Below are 15,824 nucleotides of genomic sequence, written 5' to 3' on the forward strand. Positions count from 1 at the left end.
AACTTAATTTTAGTTTAGTTTTGTTATGTTTGTTTAGTTAGTTAATCAATAAAAAAATGATGATCTTCCCTTTTAATTCAAGAATAAATTAAAGTTTGTTTAGAATAGGATTTTTTTCTCTTGTATGTTTAAGTTTCTCTTGTATCATCTTATCATATGCTTATAATCGTTCAGTCTTCAAAACCTCAAAAACATTTTCATTGAATAATTTCTCGATCTAACGTCGAGCTTCTTCTTTTCGAAAACCTTTTTCTTAATCACACCGAAAGATCGAGTGACAATTGGTGAACACCTCTTGAATACCTTGATTTTTTCGGATTAAAACACTTTAAATAACAGTTTTTTATCCTTCTTAATCAAATCAAAGAAATCGAGTGACAAGAGGTGCACACCTCTTGAGTATCTTTGGTCCTTTGAATCCAACCTTTTAAACGTTCTTTCTCTAAAGAATCCTTCTTAATTAAATCGAAGAGACTAAGTGACAAGAGGTGCACACCTCTTGAATATCTTTGGTCCTTTGAATCAAAATGTACATATTCAAAGTTCGTTTCCTTTAAAAATCTTTCTTAATCAAATCAAGAGATCAAGTGACAAGAGGTGCACACCTCTTGAATATCTTGATCCTTTGAATCAAAACAAATTAATTAAACAAGGACAACAAGTGACAATTGGACTCGCATCCTTTTGAATACCTTGGGTAAAGACGCGCTAGGTGCACACCTATGCTCAATCCTTTACTAAACGTTCGTAAATATCATTTACGTCGATTAGGACAACAAGTGACAATTGAACTCGCTTCCTTTTGAATACCTTGGGTAAAGACGCGCTAGGTGCACACCTATGCTCAATCCTTTACTAAACGTCCGCAAATATCATTTTCGTCGATTAGGACAACAAGTGACAATTGGACTCACTTCCTTTTGAATATCTTGGGTAAAGAACGCGCTAGGTGCACACCTATGCTCAAACACTTTACTAAACGTCCGCGAACATCCTTTTTTATCAACGTGGATAACAAGTGACAATTGGGCTCACATCCTTTTGAATATCTTGGGTGAACAACGCGCTAGGTGCACACCTACGCTCAAAATGTTCACTAAACATCCCTTTAAAAAACAATCTCAATTTCATTTAACCCTTTTTGCCTTATGGCCCCTTTCATCTTAAAACCTCTTTTCATAAATGAGACACTTAGTCAATTTCATATGCGAACATACTTCCACATGTGAAGATCGAATATCTTCCACTCGAATGCGATGATGGCCAAAATCTTGTCTTACTCTTGATTTAGTTATCCATTCTTGTAGTGATCTCATATCCATGTGCGCGTAGTATTGTTTCCATTTGAAAGTGATCGAGTACCTCTCGCTAAAATCAACCAACAAACCTCCGTGGTTCTTCCCCCGAACTACGATTGCTCTGACTTTCCCATTGCATGAGGGAATACGTAGGCACAAGACACAAACGTCTTGGCGAGCATAATAATAAAAAAATCTTTTCTTTTTCTTCACAATAATAAAAATCCTAAAAAACCTTTCCTTTTATCTTTTCTCGATCAATAAGCTAAAGAACGCAAACATCATGCTAACACTCAAACACAAAACTAACTAAATGGGTCCCATCGAGTACGATGAAGGTGAGGGGTGCTAATAACTTCCCCTTGCTTAACCGACTCCCGAACCCAAATTTGGTTGCGACGACCATCTTATCCATTTCTTTTTTATTTGTGGGTTTTATCGATATTTTCCCTTTCCTTCTTGGAATAACTAAAATTTGGTGGCGACTCTGTTGTATTTCGAGTGTGTGAACACCTCGAGTATTTTTTACCGCTACAGGATGCAGTCTTCGGTGTTATGCCCGTGACCTTTGTGGAAACGGCAGAACTTTGATTTGTTCGCGTTTGGCCGTGCAAACATGGATTTTGGGAAGCGGACTTTACCCGTTTCCTGCCGGGCCTTTGTACTCCTTAGGATCTCGACCTTTGTCTTCTTTCTTCTTGTCGGATCCCCGCCGAGAATCGTCTTGTCAGGAGCTTTGGTGTTTTTTTCCTGTCTCTTTTTGTGTGTACAAGTATGTATTTTTGAAGTTGAGTTGAATTGTGATTTTTTAAAATATTAAATATTATAATTTTGTGATTTGTGAATAAAATTATTTTTTTATTTATAAATAAAAAAATATATATTTAGTGCTTATTAAACTCAACCCAACCCACTATGATAGAATTTGCTTATTGAATTTGATCAAACCTAGGACGCAAACTCCCCTAGTTCAGTTGCATTGACAAAAGGAAAAACTGTGATTTTACTTCAGCTCGTGTAAAACTGAATAGCGTGAACTCCAATTCCGTTGGCAACAGTTTTCGTCACCGTAACTGTTCAACGATCGTGGAGAACCCGATTTCCCGTCAAAATACACAATCCATAAAGTTCACATGACCGGCAACGAGTTTCGTTTCTTCCTATCATGCGATATCAATCTTCCCGTCACCTTCCGCATCGAACGCCTCGAAGGCAATTTACCCTCTGCCAAATCCCCTAATTCAGGTTCTTCTTTTTTCATGCTGTTTAAATTCACCGATATTTCTAATTCTGGGATTTTAATTCAATGTTTTTTATGATTTAATTGACTGAATGTGTTAATTGATGAATCAATTTGTCTTACTCTGGTGAAAAATTCCAAAATGTTCATCAGTTAAACTCGATTATCGTGCACTTATAATTTTTTTAATCTTGGTTGTAGAAAATAACGGTTCCGCTGATGATGGAACTGCAGAGTTATATGTGGAGTGTGCTTTGCATATTGATGGAGCACCATTCGGACTTCCTACCAGAACAAGGTAATCATATTGTTATAGAAAATTTGTGCAGTTTATATCTATGAAACACAGACACGGAAACACGACAGCGACACAGGTCGGCACTGGTAATAATTTAAAAAATTAATAAATTAAAGTAATCACCAGTGTCAGTGTCGGTTTAGACACTAACATGATCACACTTTTTTCAGAGGTATCGGTGCTACAATGGTTTATATTTCAGAGAAGTTGTAAGACGATGTAGAATTATTAAAGTTATAGGGATGATTTGGGTATCAGTTGAATTAAGTGTACGAGAGTTTATGTCATGTGTCCTTAAATTCAGTAAGCTTTTTGCGTTAGGGTGTGTATATGTTAAAAAGCCATTTACATTCTCTATATTTGTTTTGATTGTAACAATAGAGGGGAAGGGGCAAGCTCAATATACAATGTTTCTATAAGCTATATATTAAGACCTTCTCAAAATAAGCTAAAGTAACTTATGGATTGTATATCAAAAATTATTTTGTTATAATAAATTCTTGCAAACACTCACACAAGTGCTTACATCTTGAGTTAAGCCTACTAAAATATAATTATAACTGAATTATTAAAGGAATCATTATAACTGAATTATATTTCAACTGGTATATTAAAGGAATCATTATAACAGAATTATATTTTATTTGCTTATGTATTTACTATCGAATTTTATCTATTTTTCTTTATTTTGATTTCCATGTGAAGTAAAGATTTAAAGAAAAAATTATGTGATGGGTTTTCTTTTTTTTTTTTACGTAAATATTATTAATTACTCCCTGTCCCAAATTATTAGTCACTTTGGCAATTTCACACAAATTAAGAAAAGTAATTAATTTTGCAAGAGAAAAGAAATTATGAGTACTTTACAAAATTATTCTTCATTAATGAATGAGAAAGAAATTATTAGAATTGGAAAAAGAGAGTAATAAATAGTAAAGGGTGTGATAGGAAAAGAAACATTGATGCTTTCATTGATATTGTAAAACGACTTATAATTTGAGACAATTTCTTTTGCAAAGTGACTTATAATTTGTGACTGAGAGAGTATTTGTTAGTAATGTTAGTGGAGGAATTTGAATCATGTCGTCCTATCTCTCCAATCCCTATGTTGCTCCCCTCAGATTACGAAACCACCTTATCATAACTGGTTTCATTTTGTGAGTGTCATATTGTTTTCTCCTTATAGATAGCTTATATTCATTAATTGAACAGCAGTGTGACAATATTATTCTGACAATTTACTGTATCTATGGATTTTAATATTTTTAAATCATCTGGTGAAGGTTGGAGTCCACAGGACCATCATATTGTTGGAATGAGCTCATCACATTGACAGCTAAATATCGAGATTTGACTGCTCAGTCACAACTCACTTTCTCTGTAAGTTGCAATGGCAGCTTATATAGATCTTTTCTTGAAGTTTCAATTAGACATTTTTTTGTCCATCATTGAATTAAAGCAAGACTATAATTTTTGTTTTTTGTTTTTACTTCATAATTCATGTGTTAATTTCATTTATCTGTAAACTTACTATACAACTTTTGAAGTGTGATTTCTATAATCTTGTTTGAACAGGTTTGGGATCTTTCTCATGGTGAAGAATTGATTGGAGGAGCCACAATTATTCTCTTTAACAACAAAAAGCAGCTCAAAACTGGGAAGCAAAAGCTTAGGCTTTGGGCAGGAAAAGAAGCAGATGGAACATTCCCTACATCTACACCTGGAAAGGTTAATGTGCATTTTAAGTGAATATATTCATAGGTATTGCATTTTGTTATCTTTTTATGAATCCTTTTCAAATAAACATATTGTACTCTGATATGTCCTCATTAGGTCCCTAGGCATGAACGTGGGGAGCTGGAGCGATTGGAAAAGCTTGTAAATAAGTATGAACGAGGCCAAATTCATCGAGTGGACTGGCTAGATCGCCTCACATTCAAAACTATGGAAAAAATCAAGGAACGTGAAAGCTTGAAAAATGGAAGTTCTCATTTGTACTTGGTTGTGGACTTTTGTAGTTTTGAGCATCGAGTTGTTTTTCAGGTATATAACTTAATAACTAGTTGCTATTCTTCAGATATATAACTTAATAAACTGTGTGTGGCCTGTTCATATAATGGAAAAGATTATGGTGTGCTGCATGTTGCATACCTTGAGTCTGTTCTCCTATTGTCATTCTCACACCAGTATATTGATAATGTGATATACTTCTGCCTCAATTTCACCAGTATATGGGATCTCTATGTAATGCTGATATAGATCCTACACATGCACTAACTCTTTTCTGTTAAAAAATATAGGAATCTGGTGCAAATTTTTTGTTGCCATCCCCTATAGCTTCAACCAATGATATTGTTATTGTCTGGGACCCTGAAGTGGGAAAGATTAATCCCTCTGAGCACAAACAGTTAAAGCTGGCCAGGAGTTTGACCCGTGGGGTCATAGACAGAGATCTGAAGCCAAGCTCAAACGAGAGAAAGTAAGCTTAAACATCCATGTCCGAATATGGTTTACTTATTATTATATCTATGGTCAGATTAATGGTATGGAGGATTTACCTTTAGTGCTTCAAATGGTTAGATTGTTAATTATGAAGTAAACACAGTTAGCATTCAAATGAAATTTCATTTCCATCTATAAAATTGGACAGTTGTTGTGATCATGCTTCATAGATTGTCACAATTCTGGTTCCCATTAGTTATATCATCTAAACTAAATGATTTTAGATAAAACCGGTATTTTAAAATCAAGGTTTAGCATATATGTGATCATTAACTGTTTTGTCTTCTCTTTCATGTCAAGGTCCATTCAGAGAATACTAAAGTATCCACCAACTAGGACTTTGAGTGGAGATGATAGGCAGCTCTTGTGGAAATTCCGCTTTTCTTTGATGTCTGAAAAGAGGGCTCTAACAAAATTCCTTCGTTGTGTTGAATGGAGTGATGTACAGGTCAGCCCATTGTTATGTTGGAAATTAGTAATGGATAGTATGATAGATGGCTTTGGGTATGGTTTTTTTAAAAAAATATTTATGATATATGATTTTGGGGGTGTTATAGGCATGTTACTTTAAGTTTAACAAGGTATTCTGGTGATAATTTACGAAAACCTGAAATATTGCTTCCTCCATCCTGCTCTTGCTCATCATTGGGAAATAATTCTATAATTTAGTGAAATAAATTATGCACTGGCCAATGTGCCAATGTTTATAAATGAATTAGAAATTCTAGTGCATCCGATAGGTAAACATTAGCATGTAAGTGGGTTAATCAGGGAGTTAGTTATGAGAAATTAGGCATGTTGCCTGTAAATAAGAAGAGGATTGAAAATGGTCTTATCAATTGTCATAATCTTGGATCCTTTTGGCATTAAGGGGAGCAGACCCTCAAAGCTCTGCAACATTGTAAATTGTAACTGTAATCAGAGAAGTTTCCTCTGTTTTCTTACAATAAAGTACCAGTTCCTATTACAAATCCTTCATCAATAATAAAATTTATTTCCTAAGCAGTTTCTACTCATCTAGGGTTTAAGGTTCTGTTCTGCAGGAGATGTTGTGGAAAATATATCGGGAAGAGCATCTAACCATTTTCTGATAAACATGAACTTAGGGCATTGTCTGGCGTCGTTTTTGGGATTTTATATAATCACATGTGTTAGGATATAAAATAATGGCTATAGTAGTTAAGAGTTGTTATAGAAGTTAATTTTTAGTTAGTTAATTGGGGTTGTTATAAGGCTATTTATATAAATAAGAGAATACAATGTAGAGTTGATCATATTAAATATTTGAAAGGTGTGTGAGTAGAGTATTAACTTTATTGGGAAGAGGAAACCCTTGGAGGAGAGATTTCTCTCCTATTATTTTCTATTTCTTAATAAAAGTGTTCTCTCTTCGGAATTCAATTTCTTGGTTCCAAACAATTTGTCTGACCTGCCAGATCTTTGAGGGAAGCTGGCGTTACAAAGTGGGTGAAATCCTCACCTGGTTTTGTAAAGTTGTGTTCGACCCAACCACAAGTCTAAAAGGGTTACCATTGACAGTGAAGAAGAAAGGTACTATGGTGAATCAACACATTCATCTAAAACAATTAAGAACATTGGTGCAGTGGCAGCCAAAAGAAAAGGTAGCGAAAACCCTTTTCTTGATGGCCAAGGTGTGATGCATGAAGAAGGGAAGAATGGCATTGGAAAAGAAGAAATCGGGGGAGGAAAACAAGCAAGAAAACAAACCGTAGTATGAAAGAACCACCAGACATGAATCGGAACAGTGGAGAAGATGGGTCTGCAGCAGAGAATCGGAGGGGAGTTTTGTGCATGCTATTGATGCTTCCACCAGACCACCACTGAAACCACCAGATGGTGGTACACACACAATAACTATGGAGATTTGAATTTCATTGGGAATGCTTGAGGGAGAGCAAAACCGATTGGGCATGCATGCAGGGACCGGAAGACTAGATCAAAGCTGGAACCAACAAGTGATTGCAGAACATTGGAAGAATCACATAAGATGTGTTCATCATGCTCCCAACAGTGGGATCCTGGGGGACAAAATCATTCACTGAAGTTGGCGAATAGAGTAGTAACACTATTGTGAAGGGGAAATTCTTAGAGGAAGGATTTTTCTCTTATTCTTTCATAGTTCTTAATAAAAGTGTTCTCCTTTGAAATGCAATTTCTTGGTTCCTAACAAAATGCTTTTTTCTCCATTAAAAAAAGGAATTTTTTTTTTTTTTTTGTTTCTACCAGCTGAAATGTAATTGAGTCCTAGTTATCATAAGATGGGTATGATACAACAACATAAACCAACGAAGATTTAATCTGTGAACTCATTGAAAAAGGTTTAGGTTTAAATGGCCTCTCAAAAGATTTGGCTTTTGGCATAACAGTGTTTCATTTTATCCACCGGGCTGAACCCCTTTAGTGGGAAAATACTTTTCCTATTGTTGTTGATTGATTTTGTTGTTTCTTGAATAATTATCTTGTTATCCCTCTCTGTTTTTCTCCATATTCTTGACTTCTTATCATTAAATAACAACTGTAGAAATTCCAATATTTATAATGCTGGTTTAATGCAGGAAGCAAAACAAGCCCTAGAATTGATGGGCAAGTGGGAAATGATTGATGTTTGTGATGCACTTGAACTTTTGTCGCCGGTTTTTGAAAGTGAAGAGGTAATTATGTAGAGTAAAGAAATATTTTAGGAAATTGTACCGTGTGTCTTAGTTTAAGTCTTTTATTTATATTCAGTAGCAGTGCAATATAGTGCAAAAGATATCAACAACTTTCACACATCAATTATTATTGTAATATTCTCTGCATGTTAATCATATGTGAAATACATTAAATTCAACACACATATAGAGAAGAAGGTTTCTTTTCAATTTTCCCACAAATATTTTAAAAAAATAAATACTAAAAGAATCATCAGATAGAAGAGAGGAAAGTTACGAGGGACTGGGGCGAGGATTGAATAAAATATTTCCACTCTAGTTACAACAAATCAACCCTATTTGTCAGTAAGTTAGAAAGTGTAGCTCCTATGATATAGCTATGAGTTTAACGCCCTAGGGGTCATAGACATGACCCTATATGCCATAGAAAATATAGGGGCAAAGATGCCAAACTGCAAAATGCACCCTCAGGTCTCAGTATAGATGTATTGCTTGTAACTTTTTTTCTGAAGCAGAAATTTGTATACCTGTTTTCAGGTCCGTGCTTATGCAGTGAGTGTTCTTGAAAGAGCTGATGATGAAGAGCTTCAATGTTACTTGCTTCAATTGGTTCAGGCTCTTCGGTTCGAGCGATCTGACAAATCTTGCCTTTCTCATTTTCTTGTCCAGCGTGGTATGTGCATGAGGGAGTAAGTGCTAGTTATGGTTGTATTTGGCTCTTGTCTGAAAGACACTTTTAATTTTGACAGCATTAAGGAATATTGAATTGGCAAGCTTTCTTCGCTGGTATGTGGCCGTTGAACTTTATGACCCTGCATATGCAAAACGATTTTACTGCACATATGAAATTCTGGAGGAGAATATGATGAAGGTTTGAACTCGTAAAAATTTCTTAATACTTGAATTTGAGTATTTACTTCAGTAAAATTTGCTTCTTGATGCTTATTATCATGATAACTATTTTGCCTCGTAGCTGTATTTGGAAAATATGTTTGACGGGATATTATGTGTTCCTTTAATGTTGCAAGTTTGGAAATATAGCTAAGCCATTTCTGCTTCATTTGTATTCCCACAGTAGAAACTCTTTTCATATTTTAGCATAAGAGATTCATTCATGAACCAGATAAAAGTTGTGTATGTAACCTTCTATTTGATTTCATTTGTTTACCATGGAAAAGTCTTAATTGTACTTCATGTTACAATTTTTTTTATAAAGGAATCTAATTAACATCAGTCTTGCAACATATTAAGCTTTATTGATAAATTAAAGATGGTGAAAGGGCTAGTTAGAATAGTTACTTAATTCTGGAATCTAACAACTACACCCTCCTGCAAATCTCAGATGGGAGCTGGTTTGAACGGAGAGGAAGATGGATTTAAACGGTGGCAGAGTTTGGTACGACAGACAGAATTAACTGCTCAATTATGTTCAATCACTAGAGATGTTGGGAATGTCAGAGGTAACACACAGAAGAAGATTGAAAAGCTTAGACAGCTACTTTCTGGTCTTCTAAGTGAACTTACCTATTTTGATGAGGTATCGGTCTAAGACGATGTTGTGAAATCATTCATTGTTGTATCTTATCTTTTCCGAAATTAAATAAATTTAAATGATACATCTGGAAGAAACTAATTTCCAACAACTTACATGTCATGAATATTTAGAAAGTTTCTATGACATATACTTATTGATGCTATGTTTCATCTGTAGCCAATACGATCACCTCTGACACCAGATGTGCTCATCACTGGGATTGTGCCCTCTGAGTCGTCAATATTTAAAAGTGCATTGCATCCTTTGCGTCTTACTTTTAAAACAGCAAATGGTGGAACCTGGAAAATCATATTTAAGAAGGGAGATGATCTTCGCCAGGATCAGTTGGTATTCTTGCTAAATCTTCTTCTTACATCCTGTGTGTATGCTTGCAAATGGATATCTGTGTGTGTGTGTGCGCGCGCATTGTACATGTGTGCAGTGGCACACCAAAAACACATACCTTCCCATGTGCTCCTACACACCCACAAGCACTATTTCATGCATTTGGAGATAAATGTTCAGGAAACACGAGTTCAGTTACATAAATATTTGATTTTTTTGTAGGTTGTCCAAATGGTATCCCTAATGGATCGATTGCTTAAGTTAGAAAATCTTGACCTGCATTTAACGCCATACAAGGTTCTAGCAACTGGGCAAGATGAAGGCATGATGGAATTCATTCCATCCCGTTCCTTGGCACAGGTAGGATAATTTTTTAAACACTTTTTCTTTATTAGTATGCAGTCACCGCTTCCTCTTTCGGCAACTGGGATTTTCTTCTAAATTGATATTTAACTAGTGTTTTACTTTTAATTTTGATATTAATTCCTTGTGAATCCCCGTGGTACAATAAGGCCTGGTTGTTATTGTTGTATATTTTGAATGTCAAATATTTGACATACAGTAGTAAACCTATTTACTTTGATAACTTTCAACAGCTTAGAAGCCGGCGTGTCTGTCTGCGTGTCATGAATTATGATTCTTACTTTATCTTGATTTCGTATCTGCTTGCATTTGTGAATAATTTGAAATTATCAGTAGATGGAATTAATAATTATTCACGATCTTTAAGCATTTAACTTATTACTTGCAGAAAATGTTTAAAACCTATGGAATTTTCTACACCGCCGTTTTTCAAATGGAGAGTTGATTAATGTATTGGTACAATTTTGTTGGAGAAAGTTCTGTTTGGTTGCTAGTATTCTTATGAAAAATTTATTTTCATCTTTTACTTTTTTTATTCAGATGGTGTTTAGAAAATGATTCACATTTCCTTTTCAAGAAAAGGAAAAGAGCCATATTGAATAGGAACTCAAATGCATGTCAGTTGATAGTTTCTTTTTGGGGTTCCTTTGATAATATTGGGTGCTGAATTTTATTAATTGCATATTTTAGTTGTATTCTCAACTCTCTTTTCCTCCCTTTATAGGACAATTGTTTCGATGATCCATAAACGATCATGTTAATTGTAGGATATTCAATCTTCCTGTTGCTTGACTATTAATGTAATTCTCTCATGTCTAGATTTTATCCGAGCATCGCAGCATCATAAGCTATTTGCAGAATTGTCATCCTGATGATCATGGACCTTTTGGAATTACAGCCAACTGTCTTGAAACGTTTATAAAAAGCTGTGCTGGCTACTCCGTTATCACATATATACTTGGTATTGGAGACAGGTGATTGTTGATTTTATTGATTATACATGATTTTCTGTCTATATAATGATGTTTATGTTTAGAAAATGAATTATGCTTACTGACTGTATTTATATGTTACTTATTTGCCTTTTTTCAGCTTTACATTTTTTTAGCTTTTGACGAAGATGTCTCTTACTTTGCCTGTGTTTTTTCTATCTTTCTGTTAGTAATAAAATTTAATTGATTAAAAACAGATACATGAACTTAGTTTGGTAATGTTAAAATCTTTACTCAATACTTGAAGAAAAAACTATCTCAACTGTTGCGATATTTTGTTTGTCGAATTGAGTTATCACGTTTAGAGAAAACTGCATTCACCGCCTTGGAGTATGCTGAAATGGCACATACACTCCTCTATATTGTAGATAACTCGTAATTGGCATCCAAATTTTTTCTTCAGCTTTTGTTATTCTATACTTTATAAAATTGGCATGTTACATTGTTCACCAAATCTATAATTTCTCCCAATTTGAAGTGACTGTTTTTCCGATGTTAGGCACTTAGACAACCTCCTCCTAAGAGACGATGGAAGTCTTTTCCATGTTGATTTTGGTTTTATTCTTGGGCGAGATCCTAAGCCATTTCCACCACCAATGAAGCTCTGTAAGGAAATGGTTGAGGCTATGGGTGGAGCTGAAAGGTAAAGTTCCCATTAGATGATTATTTCAGATTCAACTCATTGGTTGTGTGATTTGTGGCTTTAAATTATGAGATGCTGATTGATTTATTTGTGCTCTTGCAGCCAATATTATACGAGGTTCAAGTCCTACTGTTGTGAAGCATACAACATTCTTCGGAAGTCCAGTAACCTAATTTTAAATCTATTTTACTTAATGGCGGGTTCCAATATTCCTGACATAGCTTCTGATCCTGAAAAAGGGATTCTTAAAGTGAGCTCCGTCTTATTTCATTAAATAGGTTACAATGTTTTTTTTGTCCTTATACCAAGACTTTCTTGTTGTACAGCTTCAGGAAAAGTTTCGGTTGGACTTGGATGATGAAGCCTGTATACATTTCTTCCAGGATCTTATCAACGAGAGTGTGAGTGCATTGTTCCCTCAGATGGTTGAGACAATTCATCGTTGGGCTCAATATTGGCGATAATATCATTATCTGTTGGGTTTCATTTATGCCATTGTAATTAACCAGGTAAGCATTTTATATTCTTCGTAGCTGTTAACTTCAAATTGAATGATCTTATCTACTGAAAATCTCTGCATGCTTGACAAAATTGAAATGGATGTTTTCGTCGGGCATCTTCCTCATATTTTGTCTCTTGTTTCCATTTTACAGCATCTGATGCTGTCCGGAGGCCTCTGAAGCAGCTGTATAGTATGTGCAGCTTTATCTTCTCTCTGAAATTGGAAGTTGGAACTCCATAAGCAGAGTGAGATGTCAGACACGACTGCAGCTGTGCTGTCAGCTATTTGCTGCTCTAATTTCTGAAATAATTATCCTGGTCCCATTAAGGTTGTCTGCAAATGTGTGAATGAATTATTACATTTCCATTCTTTTGGATACTGTTGTGTTAAGGAGCAGTATAACTTTTGCTGTTTGTATAGAAGCCCACTTACCTAATCACTAACCAACATACATTCTGTAAATAACTTTAGTTATGGTCCCATACTTTTTGCTCAATTGGCAAAAGATAAATGGCTAAAGTTGCATCTGTTTGGATTGTGAATACTGAAGAATACAACTCTATTTATTTACTTATTTAGTGTATATTGTGTACGCTTTGTACATCATGTACTTGAATTGAACAATACGGAATTTAAGAATATATAATGTGTTATAAGATTATTACGGGATTTTCGATAACACAATAGCCTACTAACTTGTATTCATTGGATTTTGTATAACCCAAACTAAGGTTAGTAGAATCTTTTAGATATCTAAAAATCTTCTTAACAGCGGTTAAATGTGATTTTCTAAGATCTGATTGGAATCGAGCACATAAGTAAGACGTTAAATAAGATTTCAAGCCTAGAAGCAACTAAGTATAAGAGATAGTCCATCATACCTTTGTATACCTTTTGATCAACCTTACCGCTTACCTTATCCTTCTCCAGAATACATGTAGGATGTATTGAAGTCTTTACTACCTTATATTTTGACATGTCAAACTTCTTCAGTTCTCTGGTGTACTTGCTTTGATGGACAAATGTCCTTTCTGGACTTTGATTTATTTGTATTCCCAAAAAGAACTTGAGTTCTCCCATCAAACTCATCTCGAATTTTGCCTGCATAGATTTAGCGAATCCTTAGCACAAAGTAGCATTAATCAGTAATGTAGTCAGTTAGAAATGCAATCTTAACATCCATTTGATACAAGATGATGTTATAATTAACAACAAATGAAATTAAGAGACGAATATACTCTAATTTGGAGATTGGTAAAAAGATTTATGCATAGTCAATCCCCTCTTGCTGATTATAACTTCGTGCTACCAGTTGAGCCTTGTTTCTTACCACTTCTCCTTTTTCGTTGAGCTTATTTTTGAAGACTCATTTGGTTCCTATAACATGAGTTCCTTTGGGTCTAGGCACAAGATCCCAAATATCATTTCTGGAGAATTGATTAAGTTTTTCTTGCATAGCCAGAATTCACTCAGTGTCCAAAAGTGCTTCATCAATAGATGTAGGCTCTATTAAGGACACCAAACTCAGAAGCATCTCTCAGAATCAATTCTTCAATGTGAGAGGGTCTTTGTCTTTGTCTTCTTATAAGAGTCTGAGCTTCAACATCTTCTGGTTGAATAGCTCTAGAGTCTTTGATCTCAGAGTCTTTTGCAACAGCTTCTTTTTCTTCAGAACCTGAGTAGGTAATCTTCTAATATGCAAATTTCTCAACTAGCTTTGACTTTTCAGGGTCAAACTTATCATCAAATTGATTCTTCAACAATTCGTGTTTCATTTTATATACTTTGTAGCCTTTTGAGCGTTCAGAATATCCTAACATTAAACACTTTTGGACTTTAGAATCAAAATTGCTAAGATTATATTTAGTATTAAGAATAAAACACTCACATCCAAAAGGATGAAAATACGAAATGTTGATTTCTCTGTCTTCCATAATTCATACAAAGTCTTACCCATAATAGGTCTTATAGAGATCCTATTCTGAATGTAGCATGTTGTGTTTACTGCTCACTCCATAAATGCTTAGCCATGTTAGTCTCGTTTAGGACTGACAATGAACCGAACCAACTCGTAAATAGTTCGAAATTCAATTTAAAAATTAAATCGCTGAACTAGGTTCATGAACCAAATGAGCTGAATATGAGCTAAAAACTAAGTTCGTTAACTAAATGAGCTGAACTTAAAGTATACATAGTTCGACTCGTTAGGTTCATGAGTCAACTCGATTATATATGAGATAAATTATTTTGTCTATAAATGTAGGTTTAAAAATTTGCTCCAAATCTTAGTCTCATATTTTCTTTTAGTCTAACAATTTTAATTGATAATTTATATTCTCAAGTGAGCAAAATATTTCTACAAAGAATTATATAAATAAAATCAACATCGTATAAATTCCAATCTAATAACATTTATTTTTATTTTTAGGCTTAAATACACTTTTGGTCCCTGTAAGTTAGCGAGTTTTTGATTTTCGTCCCTGTAAGTTATTTTTTTTTTATTTAAGTCTCTATATTTCACTATCGCGTTCGTTTTAGTCCCTAAAATCAGAATCCGCAGGAAAATTCACAGGAAAATCCGCAGGAAACCTACATATTTTCCTGCAGATTTTGGCTTTAGGGACTAAACCGCAAGTAAAAAGTAAGATATAGGGACTCAAACCAAGAAAAAAACTTACAGGGACGAAAATCAAAAACTCGCTAACTTACATGGATCAAAAATGCATTTAAGCCTTATTTTTATTTTAAAAGAATGTCAAATATATATAAAAAATAGACTTTAAAAATTAGTTTTAAGTCCGCGAAACAAGTGGGTTTAACCTAACGAGACAAACCTAACGAATTGAATCAAGTTGTTTGTGAACTTCTAACGAATCAAGTTGAAGCTGAAAAACGTTCGTGATGAACTCGAACTCGACCAATTCTTAACGAGTCGAGTTTGAGCTGAAAAAAAGTTTCTGATGAACTTGAACTCGAACTTGACCAATTCTTAACAAGTCGAACTGAGCTGAGGCGATTTCGACTCAAATCGACTCATTTCCAGCTCTAGTCTCGTTGATCATGGTTCTAGCCATCTCATGCAGAGTTTTATTCTTCCTCTCTACCACTCCATTTTGTTATGGAGTTCTAGGGCAGGAGAAATCATGGTAAATACCATTCTCATTGAAGAGTTTTTCAAAATGCTTATTTTCAAATTTTCCACCATGATCACTTCTGATTTTTACAATTTTAGCATCTATCTTATTTTGCACTTATGAGAAGAAGGTAGAGAACACAGAATGTGACACATCCATGTGTCTTAGAAACTTAACTCATATCCATCTATTGAAATCATCAACGATGACTGATCCATATTTTTTGTCACTGACATAAGTAGTTTTCACTGGTCCAAACAGATCAATGTGCAAGAGTTCCAAAGGTCTGGAGGTAGAAACA

The 15,824-nt window shown here is 34.6% G+C and overlaps 1 protein-coding gene across 1 annotated transcript; it reads left to right on the top strand.

The window, feature by feature from the left end:
- Positions 1-2,215: 2,215 nt before the first annotated feature.
- Positions 2,216-12,961, top strand: LOC131650741 (phosphatidylinositol 3-kinase, root isoform). The gene is made up of 18 exons (XM_058920440.1): positions 2,216-2,543; positions 2,740-2,836; positions 4,120-4,216; positions 4,412-4,564; positions 4,670-4,879; positions 5,137-5,315; positions 5,639-5,786; positions 7,915-8,010; positions 8,548-8,683; positions 8,760-8,881; positions 9,353-9,547; positions 9,722-9,892; positions 10,112-10,249; positions 11,072-11,226; positions 11,744-11,887; positions 11,990-12,137; positions 12,214-12,396; positions 12,541-12,961. The coding sequence occupies exons 1-17, from the start codon at positions 2,432-2,434 to the stop codon at positions 12,349-12,351; spliced, it is 2,439 nt and encodes an 812-aa protein (XP_058776423.1). The 5' UTR covers positions 2,216-2,431; the 3' UTR covers positions 12,352-12,396; positions 12,541-12,961.
- The last annotated feature ends 2,863 nt before the right edge of the window (positions 12,962-15,824 follow it).

The sequence above is a fragment of the Vicia villosa genome, linkage group LG2 (genome assembly GCF_029867415.1).
Source record: "Vicia villosa cultivar HV-30 ecotype Madison, WI linkage group LG2, Vvil1.0, whole genome shotgun sequence".
Taxonomy (NCBI): Eukaryota; Viridiplantae; Streptophyta; class Magnoliopsida; order Fabales; family Fabaceae; genus Vicia; species Vicia villosa.

Excerpts from the sequence above, each read along its gene's own strand:
- LOC131650741 (XM_058920440.1), top strand. The coding sequence starts at position 2,432 with ATGACCGGCAACGAGTTTCGTTTCTTCCTATCATGCGATATCAATCTT. Across the intron at positions 4,217-4,411 it reads AGTCACAACTCACTTTCTCT|GTTTGGGATCTTTCTCATGG; the intron begins GTAAGTTGCAAT and ends TTGTTTGAACAG. Across the intron at positions 12,138-12,213 it reads CTGAAAAAGGGATTCTTAAA|CTTCAGGAAAAGTTTCGGTT; the intron begins GTGAGCTCCGTC and ends CTTGTTGTACAG.